Source organism: Lepisma saccharinum, chromosome 1, assembly GCF_977018435.1.
Source record: "Lepisma saccharinum chromosome 1, izLepSacc3.1, whole genome shotgun sequence".
NCBI classification, from domain to species: domain Eukaryota; kingdom Metazoa; phylum Arthropoda; class Insecta; order Zygentoma; family Lepismatidae; genus Lepisma; species Lepisma saccharinum.
In genome coordinates, this window is record NC_139229.1 from 98,609,037 (window position 1) to 98,634,365 (window position 25,329).

The following is a 25,329-nucleotide window of genomic DNA, read 5'->3' on the forward strand; positions in this document are numbered from 1 at the left end:
ATTCGAGGAATGTGGAATCGGTCGAGAGGCTAAACTTGTAGAGCTCTCGCAGCAACTCCCATGTGTGAGAACAAAGGAAAATGATGAATATATGAAGGGAGAACATAAGATAAATGAAGAAGGAATTCTGAAGTTATTTTTAATTGGCGAGCCGAGTTTTGAAAACTTAAAACCTGGAAGATCTTTGTATGTGGAAGCAGAAATAATAAAATTAAGGTTAAATGCTTGATCGATTGTGGGAGCGTTGTCGAAGTAATGAGCTATAAATGTTGGCAAAGAATTAAAGAGAAATACCCACAAGCAAAATTAGATGCTTTTGAAAAGGACAAAGTCAGATTAGTTATGGCTGCAGGAAATGAAGAATACAAAATTCAGAGCAAGGTACGCATCATGATGAGCATTAGAGGAGTTAATTTCGAAGTAAAATTTCTGGTGTTAAAGGGTTTGAGGTGTGATATAATCCTAGGAGTACCTTTCTTAGAAAATTACAATGGGCACATACACATAAAAGAAAAACGGCTAAATCTAGAATCAATGGAGAACATAGAAAGTAGATATCCCTATGGAGGATGAAATAAAAGGTTCCGAGAGCGAAATAGGCATTAGGAAGCAAAGTCTTGTATATCAGAAACATGATGCAGTGTATAAGAAGAAAGACTACGATGATATAATTGAAAATGAAAATGTAAAAGATGAATATGAAAAAGAGGACCATAAATACAACGCATCGAAAGAAGAAATACAAGCCAAAGTGGATGAGTGTCATTGGATCTCAGAAAATGAAAAAGAAGATTTAAGATATATTTTGTTGAGACATAGGGGAATATTTAGCCAACGCCCAGAAATGACGGATGTATACACCTATAGGATTCAGGTAGACACAGCGAGTCCAATAGTGTCAAAGCAATATCCTATACCCTTTGCAAAGAGAGAAGCTGTAGAAAAGGAATTGAAGAAATGGTTAAGTTGGGGGATAATAGAGAACTCCAATAGCGTACCTGTAAGCCCAATGCACGTGGTAGACAAACCGGACGGAGGTGTGAGGCCCATACTGGATTTAAGAGAGCTAAATAAACACGTGCTACTTCCCAGAAATCAAGTAGAAAGAATAAATGAATTACTACACACTTTTTCAGGCAGCATATACTTCACTTCATTTGATATGGCTTAGGGATACTTTCAGGTAGAAATAGAAGAAGAGTCTAGAAAATATACAGCGTTTCGATATGGATCAAGGTTATTTCAATTTAGAAGGCTCCCATACGGTCTAAATTCATCAGTATCAGCTTTTATCACGGCTCTAAATAGAATATTTAGTATAGAGACAAGAGAATGGCTTGCTATATATGTGGATCATATGTGTATACATACGAAAGATTGGGAGAGACACACAGAAAAAAATAGATTGGGTATTAAGTAAATTGGCAGAAGCAGGATTAACTGTCAAATTGGTAAAATGCTCTTTTACAAGGAAGGAAATACGTTTCCTAGGTCATGTAGTATCTGGAGGTGAAATAAAGATGTGCCCAGACAAAAATGACGCGATAAGCAAGTTCCCAAGGCCAAACACAAGGAAACAACTTCAAAGATTCCTGGGAGTATGTAATTGGCGATCGAAATTTATACACAATTTTGCAAGCAAAGCCAAGCCATTATATGAACTTCTCAGAAAACATATAAAATGGAAATGGGAAGAAGACGAAGAGGAGGCTTTCCAAAGACTTAAGCAAGACCATAACAAGCGCCAGCCATAAGCCAACCTGATTTTGGAAAAATGTTCTTTTTAGGCACAGATGCATCGAACATTGGATTGGGAGCATACCTATTTCAGAGAAACGACTCCAACGAAGATAATGTGATACAATATGCTAGCAGAAGCTTGAAGAACTTCGAAAGAGCGTATACGATAAGTGAGCAAGAGTGTCTGGCGATAATATTTGGAATAGAAAAGTTCTCTGCATATCTGAAAGGCAGGAGATTCAAGGTGGTATGTGATCACAAGTCTAGTTTGGTTAAATTCTGCAAGACAGTGGAATGCAAGGCTGACGAGATGGGCGATCTTACTGCAACAGTACAGTTTTGATGTTACGGATATAAAAGGAAAAGAAAACCATGTTGCAGATACTCTAAGTAGAGCACCTCTGAAGAGAAATCAGGAACCAGAGGAAGTGATTAGGCTAGAAATCAACGATATCGCTGAGGAAGAAGTAAATGGTATTAAAGAAGAGGAATGGCGAGTTGGAACAGAGGAAGATGAGGAATTAAGGGATATTATCAAGGTGTTGGAAGGAGAGGAAGGAAACAAGAAAACAAGGATGTCTAAGATAAAGAGCAGATATAAAGTTATAAATGGCATCGTTTTCCAAGTTAGCTATGAGAATCCGAACCAAGTAAGGATAAGTGTACCACGAACCTTGATAAGAAGAGTACTTGAGGTCGTGCATTAAGGATCTGGCCACTTCGGAGTTGATAAAATGTTGAGATTAGCTAGGAGATTTTACGTATGGAAGACTATGAAGAGGGACGTTGTTAACCATGTAAGAAATTGTACAGTTTGCGTACAAACTAAACCATCAAAAAAAATACAGGAAAGAAGAATTACATATTATCGCTAAATGGCCATTAGACATGGTTTCTATAGATCTAATAGGACCATTACCTAGGTCTAAAGGATTTATGTATATATTGACGTGTGTGGACGTATGTAGCAAGTTTATCATGTACTATCCTTTAAAGAAAGCTACAGCCAAAGAAATAGTCAAGAAGTTGGATGAAGGATTCATCAAACATTATGGTAGCCCAAAGAAAATGCTGACAGACAACGGGACTCAATTTACTTCAGAATATTTCAAGGAGTATCTATATTTCAAAGGGATAAGGTTGATTAATGTTACAAGATATCATCCAAGTTCCAATCCAATTGAGCGTTACAATGGAGATTGTGAGATTACTTAGAATGTACTGTCATGATCATCATACAAAGTGGTGTGCAGTAATTAACAGGATAGTTTGATTATTAAATAACTCTATATCAGCTGAGGCAAATATGAGCCCGATAGAGATTTTCTTGGGATATGAAGCAGAGCCAATGATTTTCGATGATTTAGAATGGCCAAAGAAGGTTATGGAGAGGGAAACGAGGAAATAATTTTTCAATGATTTGTATAACAAAAGAAAGAAGAGGACGTCAAAGGAGGAAGTGAAAGGAAAGAAGATAGAAGTAAAAAAGGGTGATATAGTTTATTGTAAAACGCATCCAATCAGTAAGGCCATTGACCGCACAATTAAAAAACTGTTTTTCAAGTATGAAGGTCTGTATATTGTATTGTACGTTTAGGAACACTATAGTTATACAAGACATGGTGACAAAGGAAGTAAGAAGAGAAAATCTAGATAATGTAAAAATATATAATTGTACGGAAGACGTTAAACAAATGTTGAAAGGAACACATGAGAAGTGAATAGTAAGAATGGATGTTGCAGAAAATTTTTCCTTGAATACGAAATTTCTACGAAGGAAAAATTTTACCCAAAGGAGGGGAATTTTGTGTCACGTACACAAACTGCATTGTTGTTCTTTGAGGTATAGGATCATAGATGGCAGCATGCAAAAAGAACGACACTTATGTTTGATTGTGCATAAAGCAGTTTAGAAAGTTGGCCAGAGATGGCAGCACCCAAGAAAACTTATACAATTGTAAATAGAGAAAAAGGAAAGTGCTGATGTGGTGAAATAATGATTGTAGATATTAATACTAATTATAATGAAAGAAATAAATGAACTTAATACAATAACAGGATATAAATAAGGTGGAAAGGGTGATTAATATTCAGTAATAGCATAAGTGATCATGATATAAAAGTAAAGAAGTCGAATTGTAATTACGATTCTGTGTCTTTTTCGGTTCCCACGAACTGAGAGTTTCGTGCAGCTTTTGGGTTGTTTTGTCCCAGGTGTAGCGCCATTTCACGGCAGGCACCCAAGCACTTTTGGTAGGCGCATCTATTGCAGATCCAAGTTAAGGTTAGCGCCGGCCAGGCGGCGATCTTTAACTAACCCCTTTCTCTTTGTTTGTCTGGGAGATCGACTTTCTTAATATTTACGTCAATTTGGATAAGATCAACAAAGAAGCCCAGAGAAGAAAAAATACACAATATGTAATAATTACAAGAAGAAGAAGCTTTAGTAATTACAAGAAGAAGATGACCTAGTAATTACAAGAAGCAGCAGCATTAGTAATTACAAGAAGAAGAAGCCTTAGTAATTACAAGAAGAAGAAGCCGTAGTAGTAATAAGAAGCCTTACCTTAGTAATTACAAGAAGGAGAAGCCTTAGTAATTACAAGAAGAAGAAGCCTTAGTAATTACAAGAAGAAGCCGTAGTAGTAATAAGAAGAAGATGCCTTATTAATTACAAGAAGAAGCCTTAGCAATAATAAGAAGAAGCCTTAGCCAATACAAGAAGAAGAAGATTAACTACAATTAATAAGAAATAAAAATAGAAGAAAAATATTGTATGAAAAGATTGCCAAAGTTATCTAATATTTGTATATAATTATTCAAGAATATATTACGAATTGTACCCTACGTAATGGGTTAAATCTATTGTTTCTTTCCATATATTCGTAGCGTTAGTCACCCTGATCTGTGCCCAGAGGTATCTCATTGTTTCTACCCTGTGCTAAGCTGGCAGATGCTCACGTGAGAGGACGTGGCACATCTCAGAATGATAAACACTGCTCCAAAAATTTGGTTGCATGGGGGAGCAACAAATTTAATACGTAAATTGTATCTCTTGCAAATATGCTGTATAAAGAAAAACTGCCTGAGTACTGAGTGAGGTGAGTACCATCAGCCCTGTGGATGCAAATAGGATGAAATTTGTGCGGTCACATTTTGGAAAAAATAGTCCTCACATTTTTAAGGCTGTTCCTAGACAACTGCTGGTTAAAAATAGTCAAAAATATTACATAATATCCTCCAAATAATTTGGAACTTCTTATTTATTCCTTATAGTCAGGAGAGCATAAATTAAATTCAAATGTCTGGAAAATATTTTACTTGTAGCATGGCAACTAATACTTACCCTCACTTTGTATGTGATTTAGTTTAGCACACAACTCGTCCACCAGCTTTTCAATGCCACACTTCTGAAAAGACAGAAGAAAAATAATACTGTTGATATACAATGCAATGTTAGTTTATTAACATTAATTAACAAGCTAGAAATAGAAAAGAACATTCTGATCACAAGTTTCTGCTGTCAAGGGTTCGTTAAATGTTTTAAATCCTTGTCTCAACTTTTAACCTACGTTTAACTCTTCATTCCTTCCCTCACCCTGATGAAGAACCTGTGGAACAAACTGTGTCTATACAAGTATTTTGCCATTTATGACGATAACATGCGACATGAAGTGTCATATTTCTTTTAAACATTAAACGGGATCACTTTTATATATAATTAAAGTACCATATATATGCATGTATAATGCATGTGCGTGTATAATGCACACCCTGGTTTTCGATGGGGAAAAGTGATGAACAATTATATCTCGTATATAATGCACAGTACAATTCAGGTTTAAGAAATGGCTTTCTTAGTTGTAGGTCATAAAGCTGTTACTATGTCAATCAAGAGTGAATCACTTCATACTTATTCAACGAGTCACCTCTTGCTATGTGGACCATGAGGAGAATATTCTCTTGTGTAAACAATAAGTCACCAACCCATGCCACCTCCCCCACTCTACCTCCATTGTGTTTAGCATCCCAAAGCTTTCACTCTTTAACCACCTTATTTATTCTGTAATAGTAGAAAGATCAAAATTACATTATGGATTTGCAGTGCTCAAACTTATTTTCTATTATTTCTCACCCAACAAATTCCGCTGATACACATCCCAACTGACGGGAGGTGCATGCTTGAATTCCACCAGAATGACACTGCTTTTGTTGGTGTCACAGAACATTACATTGGAAAGAGAAAAATCGTGGGAAATAGCCTTCAAACTTCTACACATAGTTCTTGCTCATTCCTTCTTTTCTAAAAGAAACTTCAAAATATATACTTTTTTTCTGTGACTAATGTAACAATTATACGAGGCATATTCAGGACCCTCAAAATAGCAGTTAGCAGTAGGGATGGCCAAACGGATCCGCATCCGAAAAATCCGGATCCATTCAGATCTGGATCCGGGTCTGAAAGTTTCGGATCTGGATCCGGATCCGGGTCCGAAAATTCCGGATCCGGGTCCGAAAATTCCGGATCCGGGTCCGAAAGTTTCGAATCTGGATCCGGATCCGAATCCGGATCAGAGAGTTTGGTATGTCAATCCCATTATAATATTACCACATCTTAAAAGGTATTACGATCTTAAATTACAAAGAAATTTTTCATTAGTTAGTCCTACAAGAATTTTTTTCAAGTGTTGTTCCTAAAATACTTTGCTACGCATCGGCTAACACACTCGTGCACAAAAATAATCTTACTTGTTTAACATAAAATGTCAGAGGTGATTTTGTAAATGCCATTGAAATGAATATGTATTCGTTCGAATGTATTGGAAATGAAAACACACATAAATGTGAGACATTCCATTCCAGGATGAAACCTTTAACACATATAACAAGATAGAAATGTTATACAAAAATTATAGAATTGTTCTATAGTTACAGTTTTACAAATTAAAATAAAACATTATAATATATGCAGTTATATAATTACAAAGTGTAAGACTAATAAGGGAGGTTATCTAAATGTCCCCCTCCGATTTCCATGAAACTTGGCAGGTGTATAGTGGGGCCCAAAGGAAGAAATACGTGTTTTTTGTTTCAGCTAAAAAACGGTTTTAGGGGGCAAAACCCCTCAAATGTCAAGATGAGGACAAATTGAAGTGAGGATCTGACCCCTGTGTCCCTCCGATTTCATGAAACTTGGCAGGTGTATAGTGGGGCCCAATGGAAGAAATACGTGTTTCTTTGTTTCAGCTAAAAAATGGTTTTAGGGGGCAAAACCCCCTCAAATGTCAGGATGAGGACAAATTGAAGTGAGGATCTGACCCCTGTGTGCCTCCGATTTCATGAAACTTGGCAGGTGTATAGTGGGGCCCAAAGGAAGAAATACGTGTTTTTTGTTTCAGCTAAAAAACGGTTTTAGGGGGCAAAACCCCCTCAAATGTCAAGATGAGGACAAATTGAAGTGAGGATCTAACCCCTGTGTCCCTCCGATTTCATGAAACTTGGCAGGTGTATAGTGGGGCCCAATGGAAGAAATACGTGTTTTTTTGTTTCAGCTAAAAAGCGGTTTTAGGGGGCAAAACCCCCTCAAATGTCAAGATGAGGACAAATTGAAGTGAGGATCTGACCCCTGTGTCCCTCCGATTTCCATGAAACTTGGCAGGTGTATAGTGGGGCCCAAAGGAAGAAATACGTGTTTTTTGTTTCAGCTAAAAAATGGTTTTAGGGGGCAAAAACCCCTCAAATGTCAAGATTAGGACAAATTGAAGTGAGGATCTGACCCCTGTATCCCCCTCCTATTTCCATGATACTTGGCAGGTGTGTGTATAAACGGGCCTAAATGAAGAAATACGTGTTTTTTTTGTTTCGGCTAAAAAAATGTTTTAGTGGGCAGCCCCCCCCCCCCCAATCAAATGTCAATATGAGGACAAATTTAAGTGAGGATCTGACCCCTGTGTCCCTCCGATTTCATGAAACTTGGCAGGTGTATAGTGGGGCCCAATGGAAGAAATAAGTGTTTTATTTGTTTCAGCTAAAAACTGTTTTAGGGGGCAAAATCCCCTCAAATGTCAAGATGAGGACAAATTGAAGTAAGGATCTGACCCCCGTGTCACCCTCCGATTTCCATGAAACGTGGTAGCTGTATAGAGGGGCCCAAAGGAAGAAATACGTGTTTTTTTGTTTCGGCTAAAAAACTGTTTTAGGGGGCAAAACCCGCCTCAAATGTCAAGATGAGGACAAATTGACGAGGGGATCATCTGACCCCTGTGTCCCCCTCCGATTTACATGAAATTTGACAGGTGTATAGAGAGGCCCTATGCCCCCTGTTTCTTCCTATGCCATATTTACGTGGTTTCGGGGTCAGATCCCCACTGCAATTTCTCCTCATCTTGACATTTCAGGGGGGGGGGGGGGCTCTATACTTATGCCAAGTTTCATGGAAATCGGAGGGGGAGACTTAGACCTCCCTTGTAAGTGTATTAATTAATTACAAATCGCCAACGCGCGCACACACACTATATATATATATGTGTATGTATGTATATATATATATATATATATATATATATATATTAGCAGGTAACAATATGTTTGTTATAAGCACATTCCTACTTTCCAAAGAAGCGCATGTGGGATGGCAAAACGGATCCGGAACCGAAAATTCTGGATCCGGATCCGAAAAAATTTAGGATCCGGATCCTTAGGATACGGAACCAACCGGATCCGGATTTCGGATCCGCCAGGATCCGGATCTGGCCATCCCTAGTTAGCAGCACAAGATTTCTTCTATGAAGGCATTTATACACTGCATATACATAATATTATTTGGCCAGTAATATATTTTAACTATTATTTTATTTTTCCTTATCTTTTCTTTCATCCTAAGTACCATAAACATCAGAACGTTCTTTCATTTCGTGATGAGTTTATTTCAACAGCATTTCAGAAAAATCAATGCAGGTGTCACAAAAACATGGAATGACCCTGTACAGTTTCATATTGACTATCCGAATTATTCCATGCAAAATACGCACCACTGTTTTTGGGAACAAAAATTTGGAAAAAGTGTGCATTATACATCAGTAAATACGGTATTTAAAAAATACATACAAGATATTAATGAGAGCTATTCTCAATTTTGCTTACAAAATAAACTAATATTGTAGTTGTGTGTCTTGCGACAATACTTGCTTCCAGTTAAACTGCTTTCATGAATATCCCAGTGTGTTTGAGGTTTTGTTTTAAGCCCACTATTATGCACAGATAGGCTACATAGCTATAGTTTTTCTTGTATGTACGCATTGCTTGCATTGTAGAATTATTTTCCTGTAGTTTACGGTTATTACAAGCATAAGAAAACAGTTTTTCTTTGTGACGTTTCAGGAGAACACACGCTCCTTTCATCAGACATTTATTTTCATGTTGACTAAAGATACAGTTATAACAATGGTTAGTAATTTTTTAAACAAAAAGAATCCGTTATATAATGGATGTTGTCAATGTTACATTGTTGTAATATACCAACTTAACTGTGAAAAGAAGCAGTCTGTTTTATTTATTTCAGATTTTTTAAAATTATGAATCCCAAATATCATCAGGTAATTCAAATTCATCATTGTTTTCACAAAGTCTCTTGATGTTTTCTGTTACATTAAATTTTAAAGATGGTGGCTTACTCCATTTGTGAAAAGGAAAACTCCATACTGGATCTATGTTACCATTTTCATTATTTAATTTATTCCAGTGTTCTTCTGCAATGAACGAAGCCAGACATTCAACTCTCCAGTTAATCTTTTTAAAACCCTTTCTCTTTTTAATCAAATGCTTCTCTTCGTTGATATGAGTTGACAAACCCATTCTTGGGTTCAGATTTATAATGTCTAAATTGTGTTCGTGCCATCTCATTGCCATGTTCCTTGCTGTTTGTCCCACATAATCCTTTGAACATGAACAACTTATATTATATATTATATTAGTCAAAATGAAAATAAATGTCTGATGAAAGGAGCGTGTGTTCTCCTGAAATGTCACAAAGAAAAACTGTTTTCTTAAGCTTGTAATAACCGTAAACTACAGGAAAATAGGCTACATAGCACTGATTGCTTTTATGACAGAACATTTTATACACTTCTCACTTTCATAAGATCCAATGGAGTTGATAGAAGAGATCTGTACAGTGGACTACATAGTTTGTGGAATCAGTTTCAAATTATGTAAATGAGAAGTTTGGGAAACTTTACCTGCTATAAAAACATTCAGTGCTTTGCTTAATAAATTAAATAGTGAATACTGTCCTATTACAATTCCATGGTAAGACAGACGTTTGGTACCTTCATCTTTCCCCAAGCACAATATCATTTCATGTTGAGGGGAATAAACAACGCGGTTGATAATATAAAACGTAAACGAGTTACTAAAAATATATCCACAAAACTTACTTGTAAATGTTCTATTAATTTCGGTGGCCTCTGCCACCATCCACTTGGGAACTCGATGCTTCACTGTCAGTTGTAATATAATTAAGCCTTGTTTCCATATTAAAACCCATAAGTTGCTGACCAAGGCAGTTTATTAAGATAAAAACACTTAACACGTAACGTTTCGACCCTGTATCAGGGTCTTCCTCAGACGAAGAACTAAACTAAAATCTTTTAGTTCTCTTTTAGTTCTCAGACGAAGAACTAAACTAAAATCTTTTAGTTCTTTGTCTGAGGAAGACCCTGATACAGGGTCGAAACGTTACGTGTTAAGTGTTTTTATCTTAATAAACTGCCTTGGTCAGCAACTTATTGGTTTCACTGTCAGGTTGACTTCCGATTCCTGTTGTTGTTTCCTCGACTACCGCTAGGGGTCTTACCATTGGTATATTGTTAATGCTGTTGACTTATAATAAAGGGATCCCAGTTCAATCCTGGTGGAGGCAAAGTGGTTTGAAACCCATTTACAATATCTGAGCATCAATTGAATTCAAAAGAAACTTTTTCGCATGAAAAGCCAGATATTTTAAAACTTGCTTGTCTTACCATTTGTGGTCATTCTATTTCAGTTTCTTCCTCAGTTTTAAGGCTACCATGCACTAGGTAGCCAGGCCACGTGGTCAAAATACACTGTGACTTGCTTTGTAACTAGTTTTAGCAGCCATTAAGTCAAACTATACACAATACATATGAAAACCAGGATATATATACATCTATATAGGCTGAGCCGATACCACTTTGAAACGATATCAAACTTCTACAGAAGAGCTTTCTCGTACTATTCAAGTGAAGAAGATTTGAAGGAAGAAGTTACCATAGTGACGGACATAGGACTTCAAAATGGATACACAGTACATCAACTCTCTACATGGTGCAGCAAAGCAAAAATGCAAGTACAACAACCTAACCTACTCCACCCAGCCAGCAGTGATAAAGCTAAATGGATTGCCTTCCCTTACCACCAGACTACATCCAATCGCCTAGCCAAGACCTTGAAACAATATGACATAAAACTCGCACACAAACCAATGAACAAAATAGCCAGTGCCCTAAGCAAGCACAAGAGATCATTCCTTTCCCCACTAGACAACCCAGGTGTATATGACGCCCAGTGTGAGTGCAACTCACACTACATTGGCAGATCCATCAGATCTGTCAACGAGCATATACAACAGCACTTAGCAGATGCAAAATGAAAATCCCAACCCACTACTAGCAAGGCACCTCAAGTTCAATAAACACAGGATCCAAAAAGTTTCAGTTAGGCACACATCTCACACCCTAATCGACACCAAAATCAAAGAGACGCATGCAATTATGCACTTTCCGCATGAGCTGAATATCGACAGCGGTCAGGGTCATCATGTTTGGCTCCCGCTATTACAAATGGCTAGAATCACCAGCGCCCCTAGCGGTAGTCGAGGAAACAACAACAGGAACCGGAAGTCAACCTAACAGTTAAGCATCAAGTTCCCAAGTGGATGGTAGCAGAGGCCATCAAAATTAATAGAACATTTACAAGTGTTTCGCAGATATATTTTTAGTAACTCGTTTACGTCTTATACACAATATCATATTGAAAATATTTAAGTAAACACCTACCTGATCAGAAGCAGACATGAGGCATTCCACAGCTGCAGACCTCTTCAACTGCTCACAGTCCCAAACATTCCAATATTCCTCTCTTCGACTCCTTTTTCGAGTTCTTCTATTATTTTCCTGCAAATTGAAATTTTTTAAAAAAGTTAATAATTAATAAGTTTCGAAGAAAATATCCAACCAGTCTTACATTTTTCCTAATGTTTTAACTGCAAGTGAATTAAACTTATTGTTAATATTTTTCAAGTGTTTATCCTCTTCCTAAAAGTATTCTCTTAAAAGTACAATGGTTACACACGGGAAGATTAAAAATTTTATCCTCAACTTAAGTTGTTTACAACATGTTATTGGTATCAAAAAATGGAAGTCCACAACTAATACACAAAGGAAACACACACACTGAGATTATTAATACATTGAAATTGAATTTTAAAACATTCCACATGCCATTTAGTTTCAGTAGGTAAAATATAAGCACAAACAAGATTAAAACTTGAAAACTGAGCTTTTGACTTCAAGGCCATCATCAGGGAAATGTGCAAGTAAATACACTGCATTCTAGCTTTCATCCATTATCTGTACATTTCCCTGACAATGACCAGGATCGAAAGTTCAGGTTAAGTTTTGTTTCTGCTATTATACTTACTGCAAGACAAGTCAAGCATCATGCCACCTGATATATTAAACCAGGAATTTTAGATTCTTATACCTTACAAAAAAAATTCAAGAAAACTGTAAATTGGTGGTCAGTTACTTCAGATCCCAATGAATAACGCACTAAAAGTCCCAAAAATGTCATGTCTACATCAACCGCATTTGTTCAAACATAGAATCAACAACAAACAAAAGGAAAATCTTCAGAGATTTTGGATTTTTGAGAATGTTTACATGCTATTTAGCTTACAGTTAACAAGTTTTGAAAATTTTCATTATTTTTCTTGTCTAAAACTCTTGGGTTACATCCTATTACCAATAAGAGTATGCAACAGTAATGTTTCAAAGTATTAACCATGTCTCTTCTCAAAAACTCCCATTACAAATTTAAATTAATTAAATTCTGTCACATCAAATTGCATCTACACAGGGAACGAAAATTATATCAAAAACCGGCAAGAAGTGTCAGTTGTTGTCTAATACCCTATTCTTTTTTCTTATTTAATGCCAATGTAGGCATGTACAATTTTCAATTTAATGTCAACATCAAAAAGTTGTGGAAAGCAAACAGTGTCAAAATATGCAATTTCGGCTGTTTTGTTCAAGTTTGACATTTGTTAGCATCAATTTTCTCCTGCCACTTAGGCTAATAGTGATGATGATATGATGAAACTGATGAAGGGACATTAACAAATAGCACCCATTCCCTGCCGGGATTCAAAACAGGGACCCCTGGCATCATAGTGTGCTGTGGTAACCACCCCACAATGGATGTCGGCAGCTGTTTTGTCTGAATAGCACCAAATATTTACACAAAAACATATAAATATGTAAAAAACCATCAACCTTGTCACTGAACAAGTAGCAATTGAATTACAAAAATTACAATTTTATTCTGTCAAAGTCAAAACTGTTCAAAGAATAGGGTGATATTATTCAGATAATACTTTAACTTTACAGCACAAACAAGTACATGCAGATGTGTGTTTATTTTTCACATAATACCCCTGATCCATAACATCGCTCTTTTCCCCTTCAATCATGAAAACCCATCCCAAATCATACATGTAACTAAGAATTTCAAATTCCAACACTAACTGGAAGCATAAAATTCAGTGATGTTCCCTGCCTGAGGTAATGTAATTAAATGTATGTAGGGATGACTTCTTATCAATTCAAATAATAAAAAAAACACTTGCCTGGCCTTTATTGCCTGTTACTGCAAAGCTATCTTCATGTGGGTCCAATGTATCCTTCTGAAGCAAACTAAGGATGTAGCGAGTATACACGACTGCATCAATGCCTCGTGACTCCAACTCAGCATCTAGCCAGTCCTGCAGGGCTGCTGGCATGAACACCAGCTGTGGGTACTTCATGCTCTATGCTGGCTGCAATTCAAAATATGCAATTACACCCAACTTCGCATAATAAATGTACTTATTTTTTAACCCATTGAGCAGTACGGACGTTCATTTATGTCATCTGATGACGTAGCCTGCTGTAGAACATCATTGTTATTACTCACCTGATGAAGGCTCTTTGCAAGTGAAATATTCTTTGAAAACCAAACACATCTAAGACACACTTATAAGAGAAAATTAAGTGTGATACTTTAACTCTATTCCTTGCTTGCAAAAATCTGAATCAGATTGTGTGCTAGTAGTTAGTCATCTATTTCTCTTTTGGGAAGTATTACATCACACGTCATGTGACCTAGGGATGGGAAGCCTCTCACATTGTGTGCAGGGCTCTTTATCTTACTCGGGCAACCCTTGGGTTCACCTCGTGCTATTCTACCTTGGATTGGTGGAATTAGTGTTTTCTGAAGTGATCGTCTGTGTTCTGGTAGTATTCATAATATAATTAAGTTTAATTTAAAAACTCAACTATTCATATTACATGCATTATTTAATTAGTTTATTTAGCACCATTTGTATTTTGTGTTTAATACTATCATTACTCAGATGGTTATATCTGATTTAACCAATCTACTAATCATGTCCCTTTGCTTTCATATAGATTAAGAATTTCCCCTTTGAAAATTGCAGATAATTTCAACATTAAAAATAAGACTTAACGCACTGAACCAACGTCACGAAAAGAACCACAATCTTTGGCCTGTATAAAGTATGGTTGTATTTATAATTAGAATTATATGTCATACAATTGATGAATTGAACTGTTTGGAAATTTCCTGTTGCTAAAAAGTTAAAATAAACTATTGAAAGTAACATTTATTTTTCATGCGTCCCACAAAAGATCTCCCTATCTCTGAGAAAATATTAAGGTAGTTAAATTGTCAACCCAACCCGTAGCATATATAAATATAATTTTGGAGGACACTTTTTAGTAGACCAAATCTAAATTATATGTGATAATATTGAGGGTGGTGAGTGACAAAGCTTATACACTGCTCAAAATAATTAGGGGATCAGGCAAAAATAAGTAATGGATCAGACCAGATATGTTGTCAGCGCCTGTATGAGCTACGATCAGCTGCTAAAGCCCCATAAACAAAGGTTCCAGTGCCTTAAATATGATGTAACCTTTGCAATGGTGATATCAAAGGGTAGACGGGAGGAGTGTGTGCGTGCTGGTGTTGTATGCTAGTCATCTCTGGTTAGCGATACCGTTCAGTTGGAGAAGGCAAAGGTTCAGGTGAGAAAGGCAATGCCACACCAACATCATTTACCGGAAGCTATGGCTTGGAGAGCCATAGGAAGGATTGAAGCTTGGCAGTCAGAATCCCAGGTAGCACACGCCATTGGAGTGTCGCAAAGTGTAATTTCCAGACTATGGAATCGTTTTGAAACAGCAGGAAGTGTTCGCAGAAGACAAGGCCACGGCCGTCCACGAGCAACAATATCGAGGGAGGACCGTTATCTCTTAATCACAGCCCGTCGGAACAGGGGGCAGAATGCAACACTACTGCAATGTGCCTGGCAAACAGCAACGGGATGCAGTGTGTCATCGCAAACTGTCATGAGGGTGGCCTCTATGCACGTAGGCCCATGGAGTATGTTCCATTAACGTTACAACACCGTAGAGCTCGTAGAAACTAGGCGGAGAAACATCGTGGTTGGGGACATGCCGAATGGAGGTCCATTCTGTTCTCTGATGAGTCGCGATTCAGTGTGGAACCTGACAATCGACGTGCTCTCATCTGGAGGGAACGCGGAACACGAAACAACCCAGCTTTTGTGCATGAACGCTCCCGATATGGTGGCAGTGTACTGATGGTGTGGGCAGGAATCAGTATTGGTGGACATTCGTACCTGCACATCATCCGCAATGGCACCTTGACAACTCGAAGGTATAGAGACGAGATCCTCCGACCTTATGTCGTGCCTTATGATGGTGCCATTGGTGATCCTTTCCGTTTCATGGATGATAATGCTCGTCCACACCGATCTGGGTTTGTGGACGACATGCTGGACCAGGAGGGTATCGAGCATCTGTCCTGGCCAGCTTGCTCTCCAGACTTAAATCCAGTCGAGCACATCTGGGATGCACTAGGCCGACAAGTTGCAGCATGATCAACACCTCCCACAACTTGGGCAGAGCTGGAAATTGCCCTTCTGGCAGAGTGGCGACGTATCCCCCAACAGCTTATTGATTCCATGCCACGCAGGTGTGCAGCAATATTGGCCGTTAGGGGAGACCATACACCGTACTAGAGGAGAGTTGCTGTAGTGTTTGTGTCTGTTTTTGTGCTTTTTTGTGTGCTGTCCTACTGATGCTCTAATTGTCATATCAAGTCACATGTCATTAACATCAGGTATGATGGCAGCATATCTTGCTGTAACTAATCTCAGAATGAAATAAAGGCTCTGGTATTAGTATGCCTACATGAGTTTTGATATCTGGTCTGATCCCCTACTTATTTCTGCCTGATCCCCTAATTATTTGAGCAGTGTATATTGTTAGCGTAATATGTAACCGATGCATCAAGAAAACCATTTATGTACATTTGACAATGTACAGTCATGGAAAAAAGTTCTTCCCCATAAGGCTTTAATAGGAGCAAGTAATGCAGGAGGGTAGGCAACACATATTGCACCCTTCGATGATCGGGTGATTTTGCCTGTCTTAACACCGAGAAATGTGTTCCACGCGAAGGTCAACATGACAGGAAAGCAAAGAGGGTCACGTGACTATTGGTTACGTGGAGTGTTGTGCTCCTCCACGTCCCCAGTTCTTGATCCACATTGCAGAAAAAATAGAGCTGCATGCAATATATGAAAATAGGTTGTTTTCAACTACACGCTTAATTATGATTTTCCCAATTGTAATTCTATCAGACGTGTCTCCCGATTTAGTCGGGACAGTCTTTTACTTTGAATTCCTGTTTTTTCATAGGCGTAACTTGACGGGAGCAGAAAGGGCATTTGTAACCCCCCCCCAAAAATCAGGTTTCTTAAAGCTGCTAAAACAGGAATTAAATACTATGATTTGACGCGTCCAAAAAAAGTATTATATTGAAAGATTTTTCCCAAATACGTAGATAGCAATTTAATACTTTGAAAGTGTCTCAGATTTGTTTATTATGTCACATCTTAGTGTGGCACAGGTCTACTACAAAAGTGGAATTTCGTAACAGAAATATGAACCCACTCCTTTTATTTCGTAGCCGATTTCATCTTGAAACTGAAATTAAGAATATTAGTTAACAAGGTAAAAAGGTAAAGTGTTCCCCTGTGCATAGCACCACGCCATGAAGGCGTATAGGGGGTGTGGGGGTAACGCCCCACACTTTCTTGATCCGGTCGTGAGTGGGGGTGATGTGATCAGCATCACGCCCCTGACCGCCTTTACCCCCCAGGGTTTCCCCCAGGTACCCATGTTATTCGACGCTGGGTAGACGCCGGGACCGCTTCCACCGTTAACAAGGTCATTGGTAAACAATAAAAAAATGTGTTAGACCCAATTCTTTAATACCTTATCATAATCTTTATCGCAATTTTAAATTTTGTTGTAAGTCCACTTTATGCAAAAAAAAGGTAAAGTTCTCACCTGTGCTTAGCGCTACGCCATGAAGGCGTATAGGGGGTGTGGGGGTAACGCCCCACACTTTCTTGATTCGTTCGTGAGTGGGGGTGATGTGATCAGCATCACGCCGCCCCATACTTTCTTGATTCGTTCGTGAGTGGGGGGTGATGTGATCAGCATCACGCCCCTGACCGCCTTTACCCCCAGGGTTTCCCCCAGGTATCCACGTCATTCGACGCTGGGTGGGCGCCGGGGCCGCTTCCAACGTTAGAAAAGTTCCCGGGCTTGAACCGGCCGGGGATCGAACCCGGGGCCTATAGCATGGTAGTCAGACGCGTTACTGACTGAGTCACCGGCACAGATAGACTAATCTGAACTGCATACAGTTTAAAGTGGGATCCGAACCACTATGTGCGATCACCTGGTATCGTACCCGAGACCCCTTGATTACAAGGCCTTACCACTACGCGATCAGTGAGGCGCACACAATCTTTGTATTTCGACCTTTTTAAACCTATATGTATCATATAAGAGGTTGTTTAACGTTGCTATGCCTCTATGGATTATATATAGCCAGTATTCGAGCACATAGCGTCAGGTTTTATAGAATATAAGCTTCTCTTGCATGTTTATGGTTTCCTGTCTGCAGTAGAAAAACTGGCAGGTTCCCGTAGCTTTTCTTTCAATAGTCTTCCAATGGTTGCATATCATATCACTCAAATTTGATTCATTCGTTGCGAACACAATCCCCGATGGCGGAGTGGGATCGTGGGCGCCTTGTAATTAAGGGATCCCGGGTTCGATACTCGGTGGAGGAACATAGTGGTTCGGATCCCCCTTTAAACTGTAGGTCCATTCACGATTAGCCTAACAGGACATAAAGTGAACTTAAGACACCAAATCAAGCAACCAACACAATCCCGTTATTGTCCAGATTATCGAATCCAGAGCCTTCGTCGCGAATAACATAAGCAGGAAGACAACATGAAATAACCGAACAGAAACAGAACCTAAAACCTACATCGGATAGATTGGATTAAGTCGACGATACAGCACGGGTTCTGAAATGAAACAGAATACGAAAGTTGAGGGACCTCTATACGTAGGAGTGCCCTGAGGGAACTTCAAGGCCACGACGATAAAGTGTTCTACGTGCAGCGGCGTAAACTCTGGGTCATCTAGGTAATCGCAGATGACCCGGCTGTATTTCTTTTTTTTTAATATATGTATATATATATATATATATATATATATATATATATATATATATATACATTTCCTCGCAATATTCTTCCAAACCAATTTCGATGCATACATTTCCTTGCTTCCAGCGCGCGAATACTTCCAATCGTTTGCCGCCGAATGTCCGGGAACCTTTCTCCAGCCGGTGGAATGACTTCAGGGAATCTCACCCTGACGTCATTCCACCCGCTTTCCTTACAACCCTTGGCGAGGAGGGAGGAGAAAGGAAAGAGGGGAAGGAAACACTGCTTTTCAGGCACGGTGATTCCGTGCCCAGGGTAAGCTCCTTCTTGTGAGAGTCCACCGGTCGCACTCTCAACCCTGAGAGCCTTACCGGTCCCTCCGCTCAACTAGGGAAAACATACCCGGTAGAGTGCGAAGAACAGGAAAACTGAATAACATGGGCAAACCAATTCTACGCTAATTTTCACTTTACATTTGCTTCTGTCTTGCTGATTTCTGTTACTTGAACATAAATTTATCAAAAGGGAAAAGCTTAAATATTGAAGATGAAGCAAACTGAATTAAAATTCAAGGCTTAAGCAATTAAAGCACCTATTTGCTGACTCCCCCCATCCTTGTATTTACAAAAATAGTGATTGTTTCTCCTCTCTAATCTTCAAAAGCAGCGAGAATACTTATCTCACGGAACTGAATATTTTTTTAAAGGGAAACCCCCCTCCCCGAAATCCTACAAATATCTAATTTAAAAAGTGTATAGTGGTAATTCATTTTACTTCATTAGCAGGATTAAACACTTTGCTTAATACGTTGTAATAATCTGAGATTCATCTTCAGGACTTCTAACCCCACTGTTTCAAATTTATGTGGCGGCTGATAATAAGGGATGATCCCCATCCCGAAATAAAATTCTGACTCTGACCTGCAGTGATTCGAACTTTTAAAAACCTGTCATTTCGAGCTCGGAAAGGGATTTTTTTTATTATTCATAGGGAATTTCATTCTGAGCCAGGAACACAACAACAGAAGTTTGGCGCGTGAAACTGAATGCGTGTAGTCGTTGGCTTCGTGCTGTGCTTCGTGTTTATTATTTATTTAGGTGTTAGTGTTTGTCGTGATAGTGCTGTGTTAAAGGGTAATGGATGTGATACAAGATTTGCTGGTGAAACCGTTTGGAACAAGATCTTTTCAGGAGAAGTTGCAAATTGTTAATACAGGTAGGCCAGTGTCATCGCTTGAACTTATTTCTACACACAAAGACAAAATCGGGAATATGTGAGGCATTTTCGCAAGCAAATTATGACAAAACACCATGGTTGACAGGAAGTATAATTGTTAATAAGCTTTGCATTTTTGTTCGCCGTGCTTACTTTTCGGGGCTGAAAAGAATGTATGGACGCGTGACTGTAATCTTTGCAACACTTGTGCCAAACATGAAAAATCCAAAAGTCACATAACTTCCTTTGTTAAGCTGCAATCTTTCGCCCAGACACGTATTGACGTGCAACTGGACAAACAGCGTGCTTTGGATGTAGTACAGCACAAGTAATCGGGTCCTGGAGTAAGTTGAATTTTGCACTTAAATTAATATTGCGGGTTTTTATTTCACTAGTGCACGTCTTTCATTTTTATATTTCACAGGCTGTTTTTTTATAGCTTTATAATACTGTCTTGTTTTATTATTTGAAATTCTACGCGTATAGTAAACTGCAATAACGAGAATTAATTGATTGTGATCGTAGCAATAAGACAAACATTCCGACACAATATTCCTAAATCCAATATGGAGCGTGACATAAATTGCACGGAAACTTTTTGAGTTTGAGGATCAAAAGGTCGGAGATTACCCACTCGTTAGAACCAGCATACGCCACTGTCTACGTGCAATGACGGGACCAAAACATACGTCAGATAGCTGTGTTCCTCCTTATTTCGTACGCCATTGATAACTGGAACACGTGACCTCGTCTTTGGTAGAGCAAAAGCCTGCTTGCTTGCCACCACCCTTTAGTTCAGTGACCTTCGCCCGTAGTCAGCAAGAGTGAATGACTCACCAGATACTTGTTGTCTGTGAGGCTACACAAGAATAGATATTTCGTTAGTGGCTGTAAGTATTGTTTCATCTGCAGTTATATCAGTTAACATTTCAATAGTTTCCTAATGGTTACGTTAGTGATAAACATGTAAATTAGTTCTCGAGAGTGAACGTTTTATCTATTTGAACGGGGGATTTTTATAGAGCCTGCATGTATTATTTTTTTCCTGAAACAAGAAGAAATTCGAAGACGCAAAAAGAGTTGTATAAGAGTAGTTAACAAAAGGAAAAAAGAAGAAGAAAACGAAAATGTAAATGCTGAAATAAATTATGGTAGAGATCGAGTGAATAACATTTTGTCATGGGGCCTCCTCGATGGAGTAGTGATAACGTCGTCGCCTTGTAATCAGTGGATCCCGGGTTTGATACACGATGGATGCACATAGTGGTTAGTATCCCACTTTAAACTGAAGGTCGAGTCCAGATTAGCATATCTGTGCACCAAACCAAAACTAAGAAAGAAATTGTCACAGTGTAAGAAAATTTCATGTTCAACCAGATACGAAACAAAAGGGAATAATATATTGCAGGTTGGAGTTCACATCTGTAGCATCTAACCAGCACAATTATGAATCGCAACATATCGTATGAGATCCATTTTTATTATACATGTATGATAATATAAGAGAAGTAGAGGAAAGAGAAAACCAAGCGAAACACGGACGCCTTCTCCAGAATTTCAAATCTCGTTACATAAGGTTCTGGGTTGGAGTCCCGAACAGGCATGACTTTCTTGTTCTTGCCCTTTTATCTGCTTCATTTCATCATAATTCATCGTTATGGTTTACCTGCAGGGGAAGAATAATGACAATAATTGCCAATACAAAGCTAATGACAAACAGAACAACTCGATTACGGAGGTGCCAAGAAGAAACGAGACTTGACAGTTTCTCCGCCTCTCGGTTTGTCGAATTGAAAATTGCTCTCCCGTTCTCGGTCTCGACTAGTTAAATATAGAAATCGAAAATGTATGTGAATGAATATACATGTATTTTATATATTCCGGTTTTGTAGGAGATTTCGTGAGAGATGAAATAAGTACTCTTCCATCGTATTTATTTTTATAATTTTTATTCCCTGTTCGATGATCGCGACGATAAGGACGAGTGACCATTACACGAAATTGATGACGAAATAGTCAAACACCCCCGACAAGGACGGTACTCAAAACCGGGAACTTTGGCGACGATATCGAATGTCAATCACTTAATGAGCTTGACCACCGAGCCTGCTTAATGTTGTTTCTCTCAGGAAATTCGTAATAACTGTCAATATCCCACATTCACTATCATTTTCTTCATAATTTATCTTATTGTTGTGATTAACCTGAATTCAAAGAATTAGTTGAAAGGCAAAAATGCAAGATTGAATGTCTCTGATGTTACTTCGTGCCGAATAATATGACGTGGTATTATGATATGAATGTATTAATCATATAATATGCCTATTCATTACATTGATTGATCCCAATTGAGCACACAAAATATGCTATAATGTCCACTCCATGGAGGAGTGGTTAGCACAGCGCCCTACGATGCCATGGGTCCCTGGTTAGAATCTCGACTTGGGCGTGGGTGTCCTTGGTAAGTGTCCCTTCATCAATTTCATCATAGCATCACTCATCTTCATCGTCGCTATTTGCCAAAAGTGAAAGAATAGCAAATCTAAATAACAAACATCCAATCAAATCGAACATCTCTACCGATTTAATTCTATACGGTACCGAATTCCCACTTTATTACTGCATCTTAAGTCATTTTACAGCATCTCAATTGTTTTCCGATTCGAAAACATTTGGAATGTTGTCTTGTGCAGTTGATTGTGCATTGTTTCGTTGTTTGGATTGTTTAATTAACGTCGCATTAATTAGTTTTAGACCAATCGTGACGGGGGAAGCAAGAGCACAAAGAAAGCGAAAAAGACAAGGAAGAGACCACGGCTTTCTTTAAAGATAGCATCCCGTGAATACAACTCAAGTGACTGCAGAATATTATGAATAAAATTTATTTCGCTTTTTCCTTTTATTTCTGTTTCAGTTATTTTACTTCGCTTTTCTTCTACCACTCGCGTTACTCGTGTCGGTGAGGAAGAATTATAAACTCGTGAAATGGACGATGGTACAAAAAAATATATGCCTCTCCCACGGTTCGAAACTGTCAGTACAAAATATTGTCTTATATTTAAAATTTACGGGCAAATATGGTTTGTCAGGTAGCAATTTTCGCTTATCTCTTTCTCAAGGGGTTCCATTGCCTCTCTGATGTCGTAGTAGTAACGTCTTCGCCATGTAATGAAAGGCTTCCGAATTCAATACCAAGTAGAGAGGCTTTGGTTCGAATCCCATTTTAATCTGTAGGTCCAGTGCATGAACTAGACTTAAACAATTAACGTGTGGCATGTGGTCTGTGATGAGAACCATCATTTCAGCGAACCTTCTTGACAATGACTCTAATATCACTTGATAGAATAGTATTTCCTTACGAGTAGCTCTTGTCAAGAAACCAGTTCCTGAAATTTTCTTCTGGAGGCATCGTAGCACCCAGCTGTTTGTTGTGGCTGGGGCACGAGTCATGTGACTCATGCTATCAAAGCTCAATCCTTCCCGAGAAGTCAGAATCACCAGGCAAACTTAAGCGAATATTTTGTTATTTGGGTTGCATAAACAACAGGCTTTAAGACGTTACGAAATTCTACGTCCCGTGGCCCAGGTATTTTTTTCTCAGACTGTACACCAAAGTTACAACTATATCATGTAACTATGTATCATAAAATATTGTAATAAATCCCTTGCTTACCCTAAATATACTACCGTACAATGCACACAGACACAAGTTATCTCAATAAAGAATTCTATAAAAAAAAAATTCTAGGCTGTTCAGGAAAAATCACTTTAAGTCAAAAAATGTAATTTTACAACAGACAGTTGATTCAGTTCTTTCTTTCAATAGCAAACATTACATTTTATATTATATATTTTAATTATATGCACAGTATGTTCTTTAATTGATTCAGCAAGACTTTGATGAAAGCAACCGAAAATGGCAGCTAGTGACTTGTGTGTCTTTTACCAACCACCCTAGAATTTCTACTTTAACTGTTACATTTCCCAATCAACTCCACTAGAATATTCAAACGTCAAATTACTTCCTCTCTTTGTCTTAATTTATTTTCCAACATCTGAAACTTTACAGAAAAAAAATATAGTTCTTATTAAGTAAAGAAATGTTCTATCTGTGCCACACATGACAAAAAATAGTTCACCTATAGCTATAAAAAAATATATTATAATTAATTGCACAGAAACTAAGAAAAACGTTGTCTAACTCCTAGTAGAAGAGTTACTTTAACGTCAAAAATGTAGTTTGTGCTTCTCACATATGGCAAGCAATGGCCAAAAAAAATGTGTGTACATTTTTTTCACTAATCAATGTGATAGCATTTTATAGGTTTGTTGCGTGTTACTCACAAATCCAGAATATAAAAAAGGAAAGTTAAAAATTTGTACTTACGTATGTGAGTATAGTGCTCTTATTGTAGAACGACGTTTCAGAGATTGACTATCTCTTTCCTCAGGTTCGTATAAAAACTAAGTACTTGGCATAGTACTGCGTCAAAAATGTAAAATGAGGATTGTGGTTAAGGGTTGGTTAGGGTACATTTAAAATATTAAGTTTTTGCTATTAGAAGTACGTAAAAACCAAGCCGTTCCCTAATAAAACTTGTACACTAGACCTATTCACAGGTAAAAAAGTTAAAAATCTAAAAAACCTGCATAAATCACAATGCAACCTGCAGGTTTGGCCTTTCCTACCCAACTGTGCTTATCCATCCACATGAAGGTCAATTCACAACGAATATTTCCCCTCCCCTTAATTTTCTCGTTTCCCCTTATTACATCACAAATCCAACGTGAATTCACGTTCCTCTCTTGCAGCTTGCATAACTTCCGGAGTGACGTGGAAACCGATATTGGGTTCAATCTTCCAGGCTTTATCCCATTTTTTGAGGAAATTGATCCACCCTTCTTCCAAATTTCCTTCGTCCCTATTAAGATTATTCTTCCCCCCCCCTACAAATACTCGCTGTTTCATACACGTTTCTTCCTAATTTCCTCCCCTCTTTTCTGATTATCTCTTTTTTTGCGATTCTATGCCCACTTTCCAAAATGTGTTCTGAGAGACCCGTTTTGGGAACTTTTTCCCTTATGTCCTTTTCATGCTCGCTCCATCTTTTACCCATATTTCGGCCCGTCTGTCCTATGTACTCCTTCCCGCATTGGCATTCTATTCGATAAAACCCCTTCTGTTTTTCCGGTATTTCCCTAGTTGTCTTTCCTTTCTTATAATCGGTGAAGTATTTTTCTACATTCTTTGGTGCTTTCATCCCGCAAACGATTCCAAAATCTCTCGTTATTTTTCCGATACGGATTGATGGTAAGGGATGCCAACGTACTTTACCCTCCTATTTTCGATTTTTTCCCCTTCTTTTTGATCCCCTTCTTTCCTAATAATTTTCCGTGCTCTCTCTCCGCTATCTTATCCATTTCTCTATTTGTGTATCCGTTTTTTAATCCTG

The 25,329-nt window shown here is 38.2% G+C and overlaps 1 protein-coding gene across 1 annotated transcript in view; it reads right to left on the reverse strand.

Moving 5' to 3' along the window:
* The window catches only part of LOC145998568 (uncharacterized), a 59,555-nt gene that overhangs the window by 27,658 nt on the left and 6,568 nt on the right, over positions 1-25,329 (reverse strand). Inside the window, exons 3-5 of the mRNA XM_083134998.1 lie at positions 13,667-13,855; positions 11,817-11,933; positions 5,087-5,150 (exon numbers count right to left, since the gene is read on the reverse strand). Coding sequence (XP_082991124.1) covers positions 5,087-5,150; positions 11,817-11,933; positions 13,667-13,843 — 358 coding nt within the window. The 5' untranslated portion in view covers positions 13,844-13,855. The remainder of the gene's footprint in view (positions 1-5,086; positions 5,151-11,816; positions 11,934-13,666; positions 13,856-25,329) is intronic.